The following is a 13,144-nucleotide window of genomic DNA, read 5'->3' on the forward strand; positions in this document are numbered from 1 at the left end:
GACTAACTTAGTCTGGAACAAAATGGCGCCCTAGTGCTGGGATGCAATGCGGTTCTTACATGTCAACATGTCACTCTTAAGGATTTGTGCCTTGGTCAAATGTCTTAATCGGCGCAGTTTGCTGGAAAAATTAACGCCTCGTGCCCCTATTTCTGAATGTTGCCAGCGGTGTCTCTCGATGAGAAATAGCGGAGCTAGACGACAAGCAGGTGAGGCGAATGCTGGCAAGTTTGCCTTCTACTGGGTCTCATTTAAGGGCATTTATGTTATTGTCTCATTTTAATTCAAAGCTGTTGTACACAATGTTTAATATTCTCTCAAGCAAAATTTGATATCGTATTAAGACAAAAGAAACTGTGTGATCAACTTAAGTAGGCTAAAGGACAACTTGGATACAAACTTAAGTTTGTAAATTCCTTTGTTGTTGTTGTTTCTTTATCCCAGATACACATTTGCATCTTCAGCGAAGAAACGTTTCATTTTCGGTCCGGAAGACGGAAGATGCAAAGAAACGTGTAGTGAAACAGTCTCAGCTGTTAGATGGTGAAGTATTTTAGATAAGACATTTACACCTATTAGCAATTTGTTTGGAATTGCATGCCTTTAATTTTCATCACCCACCCCTTCATTTCTCCCTCTAAGTGCTCGAGGCCAGGATCCAACAACTTCAACCTGATGGCATTGTCGAGCTCCAAAAAACAAAAGTGGAATTTCTCCCTACCCTCACCACCAAGAGACACATCTCCTCTGCCAGAACTCCCACGAACACACCTCAAGAGAAGCCCGACATTTCCCCATCGCCACAAACTGTTACGACATTATCCTCCAAATCTCAGCCATCTCGCTGGCTGGAGAAACTATTTCGAGAAAAGAAAAGCAAGTTGAAAAGACGGAAGCGCCTTCGGGAGAAACTGCAGAAGAAGGCAGCGGAACAAACCGGCGATGAAGACATCCCCAAACTCCCCAGCACTAGTTACAAAACTATATCAATCAAAACGACCGCTGAGAAGAAGAATTCCAAAGTTCAAGCTGCTGTATCACATAAAGCCCCCAAAAGCAAACCAAAGAACCAGAAGAAGAAACAACCCAGTTCAAAGGACCAATTAACCAATGAGGAACTGGCACGGTTGGATGAAGTGCAGCTGAGGCTCATCGAGCAAGGCAGTCCTGGGGCCTTCTCAAATCAGCCGGAGCATCTTCTACACACCGGCGAAGAAGCCGTGGGGAACACCCGCTCTTGCATCTTCTCCTGGCTGGAGGCATGCGTATTTGCGGGGGAAACTGAGCGAGCAAATAATTTCCTGCTCAGCCAATACAGAGTTCGGAGTCGACGAGCTGTTCTCGACCCAGACGTCTACAACATCATGATGCGTGTCTGGGCCAAAAAGGTACTCTCCACCGTGACTCTAAATATCATTTAATTATCATTTGTCTATGAATTTGTTATAAGTACACCTCTGATATAGAATTTACATATTTTGGCACGTATAAGTGCATTGGATAATTTTTTTTTTTTTTTTTTGTAGGGCACCTTGAATCTGATTGGCCGGTTGTTTATTCTGATGGAGGAAGCAGGTCTGCGGCCAAATGTCGGCTCATATTGTGCTGCTCTGGAGTGCATGGGCCGCAGTGCGCAATGCTCTCCCCGAGTTATCTCAAGGTATGAATGAATAAGTAAACTGGCTGCTGTCCGAGTTTTAAAATGTGTGCGTTACCAAGACCTAACAGCAGGTGTCGTGCTTTCTTCAGTCTGTCAGTTTTTAAATCCCTGTATTTTGTTAGAGATGGTCACCGCAATGTTTTCTCATGCCCTATGTTACATAACTGAATTATTACCTCATGTTCGTTGAATTATTATCAAGCAGGTGTTGCAATTTCAAATTCATTGCCCTTCATGACAGCTTTGTGCCTATGGGTCAGCAATGCACTTTTTTTTTCTTTTTTTCCACTTTGACTTCATCATGTCTAAGCAGATTTGCTGACTTCCCACATAACATGCATGATGACTTTTGAGGCATATTTTTTTTCACTGACTTGAGCAAGGGTTTTATTTGATATTTGAATAATTCCAATGCTCCATCTGTCCTTTGTATGCCAGTCACTGGCTTGCTTTATCAGCGTTGTGAGATTTTTTTGAATCAACATTTCACCAACAGTCATTGAGATTCTGCAACTGTTGTTTGTAAACAATGAATCAAGTTTGGTGTGGAACCATTGTACCTTACGCAGGTGCTTGACCCACATGGAGAAGGACGGCATCTCTGTAGATGATATCTTCAGCCAATGTGTGTTCCGGCTCGATGAAAGAGACATGGTACTGAAGGCCATACACACCGTCCAACCCGACTACCAGCCCACTGGTAACCTTACCACAAGCCAAAGCTCAACTGTGTTGGTTAAGGACTTTTACACAAAGGTATCACTCTCATCTTTTGGGACTAATACACAGTTTCTACCAAGTTTTTGTTTCCTCAAGTAGATGCATTACCTTAATTGTAAGATCCAGGTTGGCTTCCACTTAAATAACATGCCGTGCCATAAATAGACACCAACCCACCCCCGGTAAAAGCAACAACAGGGGGTTCCACTAGATGGCTGTAATTACCTTCGCAGAGACTAAAGATCTGCCTAACGTTGCTTGATTCTCAACGCTCCTACCACTTGGGATTTTCAAAACCCAAGCAGATATCGTTCAATGCCGGAGCCCGCTGATTTTTGCTGTTATTATCCCTTGAAGGGTAGATGACTCAAGTTCCAGCGATTTCCCCTTGTAAATGATTTGGAGTGTCTCTCACCTCTCTGCTCTTTACATTTTTCATTCGTCCCATTCCAAGCATGATATTTATAGCTTCCACTTCATTCTCGCATCCTGTTTGCTTTTTTCTATCACATTGTGTCTTTGTTGACTAACCAGAGTTTTTTTTTTTTTCCCCACACCGTTTTATAATTCACAACTGACGTCATTGGCGACCTAACGGTTGAAACGCTGCCCAAATAAACTGGCTCGCTCGATAGCGGAATAGCAAACAGGACGGTCTCTCGTGGAGCCTCGGGAGACCGTGTTGGTGGCAGAAGCTCAAGCTCATTAGAATACTGTTTACTCTGTGTCACATGCTCATATGAAATGCAGTTTGATTTTGGTTCGATTTAGTCTTTGCGCTTTCAAGTTTACAATAGGTTCCATACTAAATATTAAGATGGTGGCGTTAAGATGGTGAGCATAGATATTATGACCTTTCTCCTAACTCCAATTAATTTTTCCGCGTGTGTGTTTTTAGAGGGATACCCACCAGTACCCGAAGCTGGATTTCACTCGAGACGAACTCCGGGAACGTCTCAAATTCCAACTCAACATAGAGCAAGCCTGCACAGTCACTATTGACTCCGTCGAGGCAGTAAAGCCCATCACAAAAAGCATGGCGAAAACGGTAAGCCATCATCTGATCTTCGGTCTGACACCATCTTCTGGTTAGAAATGGCTCAAGAATGTTACCAGGGGTTGAAAAAAAATCTCCAGCCTACTCTATGGTTCATATTATTCAGGAACTTTTTATTGGACGCTTAAAAAAAACGGTGAATCTTTGTCTTATTTTCACTACTAAGGCATTTTGGAGGGCACCCATTGTCCACTAAAAGTATGGAGGAGAAAAACGGGTTATCTTTTTTTTTTTTTTTTTTTTCTGTATAAACCTTGGCATTTACAGTTCTGGCTGGCTCGTCTGCCTCTGCAGATGGGCTACGTGGGAAGCGAGTAAGCCGAGAGTCCCTAGTGGCCAGGAAGCATTTACAGACACAGCGACCGACAGGCAGGCCGGCAAGGCAAGGCAGAGTAATAATGTATTGTAATAGAAGACCCCGGAGAGGAGACAGTGAGAGTCACCTTTCCATCTACCATCCAGATTGTTTCTGAAACCACTACACTGGCTGGTTAAAAAAAATTCCGATCACAGATAAAGTATTATACACATTTAGTTTGAGCTTTTACTCCGAGAAAGTGTCTCAAGAACCCTTGAGAGAAGAGTTGTCTTTAATCTGCCTTTGACTTTTACACTGAACTCAGGTAAACTTTGTGTTCGTTCACACAGTGAATTGGCGTAGCACAATTTGATATATTAGATGACATCATCAGCCGGTGTGGTGTTGGAAATACTTGCCGCTAAGTGACAATTGCTTTTGACACAACGGCATAGAAGAAGGAAGAAGTGTCAGGTGTTAAAGTTGACACCTCTGTTCTAGCAAAACTGTGACTTTCTTTCAGGTTTCATACTACCTTAACTTTGTCCGCCATTTTGTTTGTTGACTGTCGTTTGTGTTGTTCTCACAAGCAATGTCGTCCTTTTTAGAGGGGGTTGTTTCTGGAGCAGCGGGCTCAGTGGCGTAAGGCCCTCCTCCAGGCTTTCAGGGAGGGCAAGATGATCCTGGGGAAGACCAACACCAAGGATTTCAGACTCAACCTTTATCCCTACCTCTGTCTGCTGGAGGACAACGACTATGTGGATATCATGATACAGGTACAAGGAAGTCCTGTGATTGGTTGACTCACACTACTGACTCTTTGTGATTCTGTGTTCGTACCAGAGCTTTTCCACCATGCCACCCAGCGGAGAGTCCTTGATGACGTTGGCCAAAGATTTGGGCACCCGCGTTTACACCAAGTACTCAGTCTACCAGAAATACAGAAATCAGATGGTGGAAAAGCTGGCCACAATTTACAGCGCTTACACCGACCTGCTAGCCAAAGACACTGAGGTATATATATTAAAAAAAAAAAAAACACAAGAGGTGTAAAGTTTGACTAGAATTTCAAATCACAGTGGGAACAAAAAATCCACTTAATATCTCACCATGAAGAAAAAAAAATGATTTTGCCAAGTTAAGACCTTTTCAAACAATCCAGCACAACATAAAATACATTTTACGGCCACCATTTTGAAATTGACGGTTAATCATTAATCAGAGCTGGCATCGGATATAAACAAAAATGGCTGGTGTTTTCCAGCGAGCTCACTTTCTCCGAATCTGTCAGTACTGCGTACTTATGCGTGAATACATTCTATCGACATCTCCTTCTAGGCGTGTAACATCCTTCCCAGGGAGAAGTGGTGCAAGCTGGAAACGGAACACCCATCAGGCCCCACGCTGCAGGGGTGGGAATCCTCCTGGCCGCACATAGTCATTCTGGAGCTGGGAACGTACCTGCTGGACCTGATGGTCAAGAACCTTAAGATCAATAGCGACATCCTGAGCTCCACCTACGAGAGGAAGTGCATCCCCATCCTTTACCACATGTACGCGTTTCGCAGCAACCGACAGGTACGGTGTCCGCCCGCGCATCTCGACGTGACATCATATGAGTGAGAAAGAGAGAGAGAGACATTTTCATAGACTAATAATGACTTGAAGCATCTGAATACACTTGACTTTGGCTTTTTTTGTCACTCTTAAGTCAGTGTCACCTTTTGCACCCTAATATCCACTGCGGCGCTCCCTTGAGGGCAAATTATAAAAGCGCTTAGCCTCCCGCGCAAAGAATCCAGGCTAATCCCTTTTCTTAGTGCCTCTTTTTTAATTGGCTCGTTGATTGGCTGCCACCGGACTCCGCGGGAGGGTGAAGTGACCGTGCCACGGGAAAGCGCGAGGGAAGACTTTGGGGACTCGACGCACGACAAGGAGATAACTGAGCTTTCACCTTTGCGCTTACGAGGCAGTTCTGGCCGGCGCTGCCTTTGCTCTGACTTTTTTTTTTCCTGTTGCGCACTTTGGAGGTTAGCTCATCAGGGGAGCTGCCTAATGACTTTACGACACAGCATGACAGTCTGAGCGGTGCACAGCAATGTTGGCCTTATTTATTTTTTGCTGTCAGGTTGCTGTTTTTCTTCCCATTCGACTGTTTACAACACATTAGCTTGAAAGCCATAGCACAAAAAACTACAATAACAGTGGGCTAAATCAGTTTGGTGGCTATAATTCTGAGCTTTTTTTTTTCTTTGTCGTTGACATCATGTCTCGGTATTAAATACGGGACATCCATCTACTTTTTTTAGTGTTTATCCTGTTCCTATCTGACTTTGGGATTGGTCGCCTGCCAATCAAAGGCGGTATTGCTTTTATCGTGACTGTTACCTTTGTGCTATTTTTGTCTCTCTCCGCTCAGGTGGGCTTCATTAAGCCCCACCCCATCCTGATTCAGATGCAGCAGGAGGCCATGGAGACGAAACTGACCTTCGACTCGTTCGTGATGCCAATGCGCTGCCCTCCTCTACCCTGGACCTCGGCCAAGTTTGGCGCGTACCTGCTGACCCCTGCCAAGCTGATGCGCAGTATGGATGGGGCGAGTCAGCACGAGGAGTTGTTGGAAAGATGCCAGAACCTCGACCCAGTCTTGGACTCCCTTAACCAGCTGGGAAACTGTGCCTGGAAGATCAACAAACGTCTCCTGGACATCATCATCTCCATCTTTAACGATCGGGGCAGCGAGAAGCTCGACATCCCTCCTCCCATGTCAGAGGCCCCCAAAGTTCCCTTCTTCAACCCGCAGGACGCCTCTCATACCGCCAGCGAAAAGGCCCACAAGAAGCGAGAGGTCATCAACGCCAGAAAGAAATGCAACGAGATGCACAGCTTGCGCATGGACGCTCTCTATAAACTCTCCATCGCCAACCACGTCAGGGACGAGGTCTTCTGGTTTCCGCATAATATGGATTTCCGGGGGCGCACGTACCCCTGTCCTCCTTATTTCAATCACCTGGGAAGCGATGTGACCCGCTCTATCCTGTTGTTTGCTGAAGGGAAGCCGCTCGGGCCAATGGGCCTGGACTGGCTCAAGATCCACTTAGTCAATCTGACGGGCTTGAAGAAGAGGAGCTCACTGCAAGGGAGGCTGGAGTACGCCAATTCGATCATGGAGGACATTCTGGATTCTGCTGACCGCCCTTTAAATGTGCGTCCTTCTTTATTACCGTTTGTTTCGTAAGCCACTCACGTGACCTCACGTCTAGCAGCTAGCCAAACGGCGCTTACCCGACTTGCGATTAGCGCTGGCCGCAAATCTGTAGTCTTCTCGATCCTTCCTCTGAACATTCTTAAAATTCTGCTGTACTTCTCACTCACTAAAACCAAACGTTTTGTATCTTGGCTTGATATAAATAATGTATGCGGGGAAACGTGCCTCACGCTCGCGTTTGTTTCCTCAGGGTAAGAAATGGTGGATGAATGCAGATGAGCCGTGGCAAGCGCTCGCCTGCTGCATGGAAATCGCCAGCGCCGTGAGATCTCCGGACCCGACGCAGTTCGTCTCTCATTTTCCTGTGCATCAGGTACCATTAATGTTTTCCATCATCGTTGTGGTTTCATTCAAAGAGCTGTTACGACAATGAAGACTATGAATGTACCGTATCGTCACATGATTTTATTTTTTTATTCACACTTATCTCCATTTTATTATTGTGACTTGGGTGTTAAAGTGCAAAGTAGTGCTACTTCATGAATGGACCTTTGACACTTCAAAATGTTATCATCATCTTGTATGTGATTCCAAACAGGCTTCTTTGGTTCTTTTCAAACCCTGTTACGCAAAATAGACTTGGCGTTAACAAAATAGTCTGGCCATCTGCCCAATGTTGTCTCTCCATGTGGTGACAGACAGCATTCTTTCCTTTCGGAAACTATCCAATTCAAATTATTAGATTTGAAATTAGAAAAAAAAAATCCAGGTTTTGCACAGCCTACCTTAGGGACAGAGAATAAAGTCTCTGGAACATTGCCACTTTATGCACGTTGATGAATGTGCTTTGTCCTCCATGATGAAACGTGATGTGGAGCATGAGGAGCCTGTAGGAAATCACATGCATCATCAGCGAGACAGCAACCAGGAACATTTCAGTTGTAGTTACATGGTAGAGCTAAACGGGTTGGGGGAAATGAATCCATTTTGCAACCAATCAGATTTGTTATTAAGGCAAGACGATGCAATTAAAAATAACAATAATAACTTCCTTCATCTAACAAGCGGCTTTAGATTTTCTGCTGAATTTCTTATGTTATAGTGCCAAATGCAATAATGAATCAATCCTACTTTATATGCTCTATAGAGGATTACTATAAATTAATAAAAGTAATTGGAATATAGAATGAGATCCTCAGCTCATTGTCTATCAGGCAGCCTCCAGTTCATATTTTAGCTCAGGATTATGACATTAATTATTCAATTAATTATCAATAAATTAACACCTTAACCTTTTGTTTTATTCTTTTTGTCCAAGCTGAGTTCCTGCTCTGATGAATCTCTTGTGTGCTTAATATGTTTTTTTCATTATCCGTTTCCCCTCCATATTTTCTGTCCTCATTTCCATCACGTGGCTGCTGAATCTTTCCCACCATCTCTTCCAGGACGGCTCGTGCAACGGGCTCCAGCACTACGCCGCACTTGGCCGCGACGTTATTGGCGCCACGTCGGTCAACCTCGTGCCCTGCGACGTGCCGCAGGACGTCTACAGTGGAGTGGCACAGCAGGTCAGATGTTGCTAAATAATCCACGCATATTTTTCCCCGTAAATATGCAAGCAGTCTTTTCTAAGCAATTTCGCTTTCTGACAAAAAAAAGGCTGAGACTAAAGTCGTGTATCGGCACCACAGAACGTGACAATTATTTTGAACACAACATGGTGCAAGATGTGATTGTGCAGTTCCTAACCTTGTGGCCTTGATTGCATCAAATTGCTATGAGAGTTGGCTGCCTCCTGTTTTCCCCCACAACAGCACTCGCTTTTCGTTTCAGGTCGAGGGGTTCCGAGCCCGCGACGCCGAGAGCGGCCTGAAGATCGCCCAGGTCCTGGAGGGCTTCATCAACAGGAAAGTGGTCAAGCAGACCGTGATGACTGTTGTCTACGGGGTCACGCGCTACGGGGGAAGGCTCCAGATCGAGAAGCGACTGAAGGAGATTGATGAGTTCCCAAAGGTACAGTAGTGAGCGAGCGAGGTGAGGGGAGGAAGGGGAGGGGGTTCCCTCACGCTGCACGTCGGGTTTATTTTTAGCACGGTCTCTGCTCAGGATCTCCTCCATCGTATGTGGGGCGCTCGCTGGTAGGCGTGAAGCCCTCTCTGCTTCCGCACATTTATCTCACAAATGATAGAAACTGAATAAATTGTCATCACTTTGACATTGACGCCGCAGATTTTCGAGAACGGCCATTTCCACACGCCGATCGCAATGCCGTGAAATATTAGTGTGGTTTTATCGATGAGGCCAGGAGTGCATGGGAACAAAGAAGAGACATGTGATACTGCACAGCTATTTTTTAGGCACAAATGGGTCCTCAGTGGTCAATGGCTCATTCTTCGTAACCATCTAATCTTCTCAAATCGGACACATTTTACCAAAAGTTGATGTCATTTCCAGTGCGGATGGGAACTTTGTGGCTGTGCTAGCTATTATTATCATCTCACACTCAGGAGTGTTGTTGCAGATGACTTTTGCATCATGTCCCCTAATTGCTTCATCAGGGAATTTTTGAGAAGTGGCAGCGGAGGGATCCGTGGCTGATAAGGACAAACTGGAGTTCCATAGGAAATAGTCCTAATGAGTCTTAAATCTTCTCTTACGTTTGCAATACATGCACAGCGGAAGTCAAACTGCAAACAATTTTTAGTACAACCATAAAGTTGGACTGCAAACTGTCATCATTGATTCATTCATTCATCTTCCAGGCCGCTTAGGGAGGATCATTTTCATTGATGTACAATCTCATCAGTTTGTTTTTTTTTTTGTTTTTTTTAGGAATATGTATGGGAGGCATCACACTACCTGGTGCGACTGGTGTTCAGCGGCCTCAAGGAGATGTTCACAGGGACCAGAGAGATCCAGGTATGTTCAACATATCCATGCTTTTTCCCATCCTTTTCAATTGAGCACATTTATTTGATATACGCTACAAAAAATTGATTTACAATCTTAAAAAATGAATTCAACTCATAAGTCCCAGTGCCACTTTGCAAATAATTGCCACAACTTTTATGAGCGTATATTTCAAGTTTTGCTCAAGGGCAACTCAATGAGAATAATATTTCATCATAAACAAACAAACATCACTCCACAGTTGAAATATACTGTCGCTAACTTGTGATGAGTAATGTCCAGCTACACTGAGAGTCATATTTTTCTCTTATTAATGACTCGCTGCTGGCATTACGTGTTAGATGATGAAAAAGTGCCGACGGCACACATTCGGGCTCCATTTGTAGCATCGGGACTTGCACCTGGTGTGCATTATCTTCACAGCAGAGCACGGCCCGCTACGCTAATAGAACCGGCGCCTGCCCGCCCGCCGCCGTGGCGTTCCTCCTTGGGGGATTGAGCAGGGACAGCCCGGGTCCGAGATAAAGAATTTACGGCGGCGAATCAATCCCGCCGCTGACCTCCTTCCTTCCTAGAACACGTCCCATTTATTCTCGGCACAATCTCTCCCCTCGGGCCGCCACCTATCCATCCACTCATTGATCAGTCAGTCTCTAACTATCTAGTTAGTCCATCCGTCACTCCCCGGCTGTCTCCTTGTCTTTGTTTCCGCCTCAGACAGAGCTATAAGATGAGAACGCATTTGCCCAGGGAAAGACTATCATCCATCTTCCTCACCGATGCGTGTGTGTAGCAACTTTGTGGCATTACTGGGACTTAAAGACAAAATGGGGCTTTACAAACAGCACTGTTGAATTTAGCTCTTACTGCAACAATTCCTCACCTGTTCCTCAGCAGGTCAGCGACCAAAAAGGTCATGTAAATGATTTATTGCACCTTAGCATATAGAACAAGGACATGACTCCCGTTTTGTTGCAGGACTGGTTGACGGAGAGCGCCAGGCTCATATCCAAGGCGGGACACACGGTGCAGTGGGTGACCCCCCTGGGTTTGCCCATCATTCAGCCCTACCACCGCACACGAAGCCAGTTGGTAAGCAAACGTACATCGGCGGGCACTATTCTTATCTCTGCTTCCATTCACCATTGTTTCAAGTTTCCTCCAGTGGGTCAAGCAATGCTATCTCACTTCTTTCATCATTTCCCAACCTTTATTGAACTAGGGCACATGTTCTCATCATTTCACTCTACCCCATAAAAGTCACAAAGTACTGTATACAGTACTGAAATAATGATCTTGTATCAAATAAATAGTAGATAAAATTGGATCATTTGCCTTAGCGCTCCTGATGAAGGCTAAAAACTTGAGACTCACGCTGTTAGCCTAACTGCACCGTTAGACGTGTTTTTAGAAGAAAAAAAAATTGAGAGATAATTATTTGAGAAAAAGAAAAAGGATGGAGATTCATGTAAATGCCACGGAATAAATATTTCATAGCCAATTTGCGGACCACTTTTTGCTTTCCTCACTGTGCTTTGGCATAGTTTGAAAAACACTCCTTGGAACAGCAAGTGCTGCCAACTTGTAGAGTCCAAATAGATTTTTTTTAATTTTATTATTATATTAAATGTTGCAAAACAAACCTTTCAGTAAATGGACATGAATTTAGTCTCAAAATGTGCACTTGCGGTACTTTGTTGGTTTTCCAGTTTCAGTACACGACCACTAGCTAGAAAAAGACACGAAGGCTTTTTGTATATAACAGCGCCCGCATGCCATTCTCAACGTGCGGGATGCTTTCCCAAGCCAAGAGTGCTGCGGCTAGAATGTCCAGGTCCCGATAGGTTGGCTGATAGGAGAGTGCGGCGCTGATGGTGCCGTGCGATTGGCATGAGTGGCCCCCACTGTAATGGAGCTCCACAACATCATTAGAGTTGTTTGTCACTGTGGAGAGGCTGACAGTGGCGTGTCTGAGAGATAAATGTCAGCGTGGAGATAGCCCGCGCGCCAGGATGTGTGTGTGCGTGTGTTTTTATGCTCAGTTATTCCTTGTGTTGTAGCAACATTCTGTCCTCATTTTTGGTTTGAATAGGACTCAAAAGTTCATAATTCCACCTCTTTAACACAATTTGTTTTGCTGTAGATTACCCACCATGTAGCAGGGGATTACCGAGCTGTCATTTTTAAATAAGAATATGTGAGTGATTATATATCTCCCCAGGCTTATTAGCAAATGAAGGACGCGCACATACTGTTTAGCAGATGCCAAACGCTTGCAGCCAGCAAGGCCTCAAGCTTGCCCACTGTGCCGTCCTCTCTTAAGTACGACATCAAGCGGAGGGTCGCTTCAGAAGGGAGAGCGACACCTCACAAGCAGGTGCAAGGGGAGCTGCGCTGACAGATGGTGGCTCCCTCCGAGTCCATCATCTCTCATCCCGTACTTTCTTCCCATCACTTCTCCTTGCTTTAATGTCCAGTATGATTAGCCCTTTGAAGCTATCATATTAGCGCGCACGCGCACACCGATGTAGTGACAATGAAATAGCGTCACACTTCCCTTTATCCTCTGCTTTAATAACACTCTAATCCAGCTGCATCACCGTGGCACAACAAAAAATGAAAGTAACTTGCAGAAAGGTCACCCCCCCGCAAAGCATTGATGGATTAAATTCAATCTCCCTCTCTGCTTAACTCCAAGGCCGTTGTGTTACCGGGGGGGTCATTTGTAATTAGACCAGGGATAGGATTGCATCTCATGTGCCAGAAGTATAAATACCAAAAAGTACTCGAGTACATCTCATGGCTGATGTGTGAGGAACCGGGAGAAGAATGGAGCGTGAACATACATCAGAGGCTGCCTAACAGGATTGCGAGGCACTAATCGGCTCAGGGGTCACTCCGCCTCATATTTCTTGTTTTTTGTTTTTTTTTTACTCACTCCTAGCTACTCATCTGGGTTGGCAGGTTTTGACTGGATCTTTCAGTTTCAAGGGTGAGAATTTGGTCAAAAGAAAACAATGTGCGCGACCATTTGTGGATTGACGCTTTATGTTACGTGATGATTGGGGACATCTTGCTTCTCTGTGCTTCATGATTGCTTTTGTACACGTCGCCATCCGCCCGCCAGCTCTTAGGTGATTTACACCACAGGGAGACTTTCTTCCCCGCTGCTTTCCTCCTCCTGGTTAGCCAAGGTCTCATTCATCAGAGCCTTGAGTCAAGTCTCAGATCATCCACACTTACATTCGAATAAAACGGGGCACAGTACAATGTAAAACAATGACCTCATTT

General features: G+C 44.9%; 1 protein-coding gene across 3 annotated transcripts in view; it reads left to right on the forward strand.

Moving 5' to 3' along the window:
- polrmt (polymerase (RNA) mitochondrial (DNA directed)) overlaps positions 1 to 13,144 on the forward strand; it is a 24,041-nt gene continuing 10,897 nt past the window's right edge. For all 3 annotated transcript variants that reach the window (XR_007484217.2, XR_007484216.1, XM_049732338.2), the window contains exons 1-15: positions 1 to 209; positions 445 to 543; positions 643 to 1,388; positions 1,527 to 1,660; positions 2,230 to 2,416; positions 3,279 to 3,428; positions 4,344 to 4,511; positions 4,579 to 4,749; positions 5,074 to 5,313; positions 6,155 to 6,940; positions 7,194 to 7,316; positions 8,389 to 8,511; positions 8,777 to 8,956; positions 9,776 to 9,862; positions 10,832 to 10,945. Coding sequence is in view for 1 of the 3 variants with exons in the window: in XM_049732338.2 (XP_049588295.1) it covers positions 47 to 209; positions 445 to 543; positions 643 to 1,388; positions 1,527 to 1,660; positions 2,230 to 2,416; positions 3,279 to 3,428; positions 4,344 to 4,511; positions 4,579 to 4,749; positions 5,074 to 5,313; positions 6,155 to 6,940; positions 7,194 to 7,316; positions 8,389 to 8,511; positions 8,777 to 8,956; positions 9,776 to 9,862; positions 10,832 to 10,945 (3,471 nt within the window). In the remaining 2 variants the exon portion in view is untranslated. The remainder of the gene's footprint in view (positions 210 to 444; positions 544 to 642; positions 1,389 to 1,526; positions 1,661 to 2,229; positions 2,417 to 3,278; positions 3,429 to 4,343; positions 4,512 to 4,578; positions 4,750 to 5,073; positions 5,314 to 6,154; positions 6,941 to 7,193; positions 7,317 to 8,388; positions 8,512 to 8,776; positions 8,957 to 9,775; positions 9,863 to 10,831; positions 10,946 to 13,144) is intronic.

This window comes from Syngnathus scovelli, chromosome 10, assembly GCF_024217435.2.
Source record: "Syngnathus scovelli strain Florida chromosome 10, RoL_Ssco_1.2, whole genome shotgun sequence".
NCBI classification, from domain to species: domain Eukaryota; kingdom Metazoa; phylum Chordata; class Actinopteri; order Syngnathiformes; family Syngnathidae; genus Syngnathus; species Syngnathus scovelli.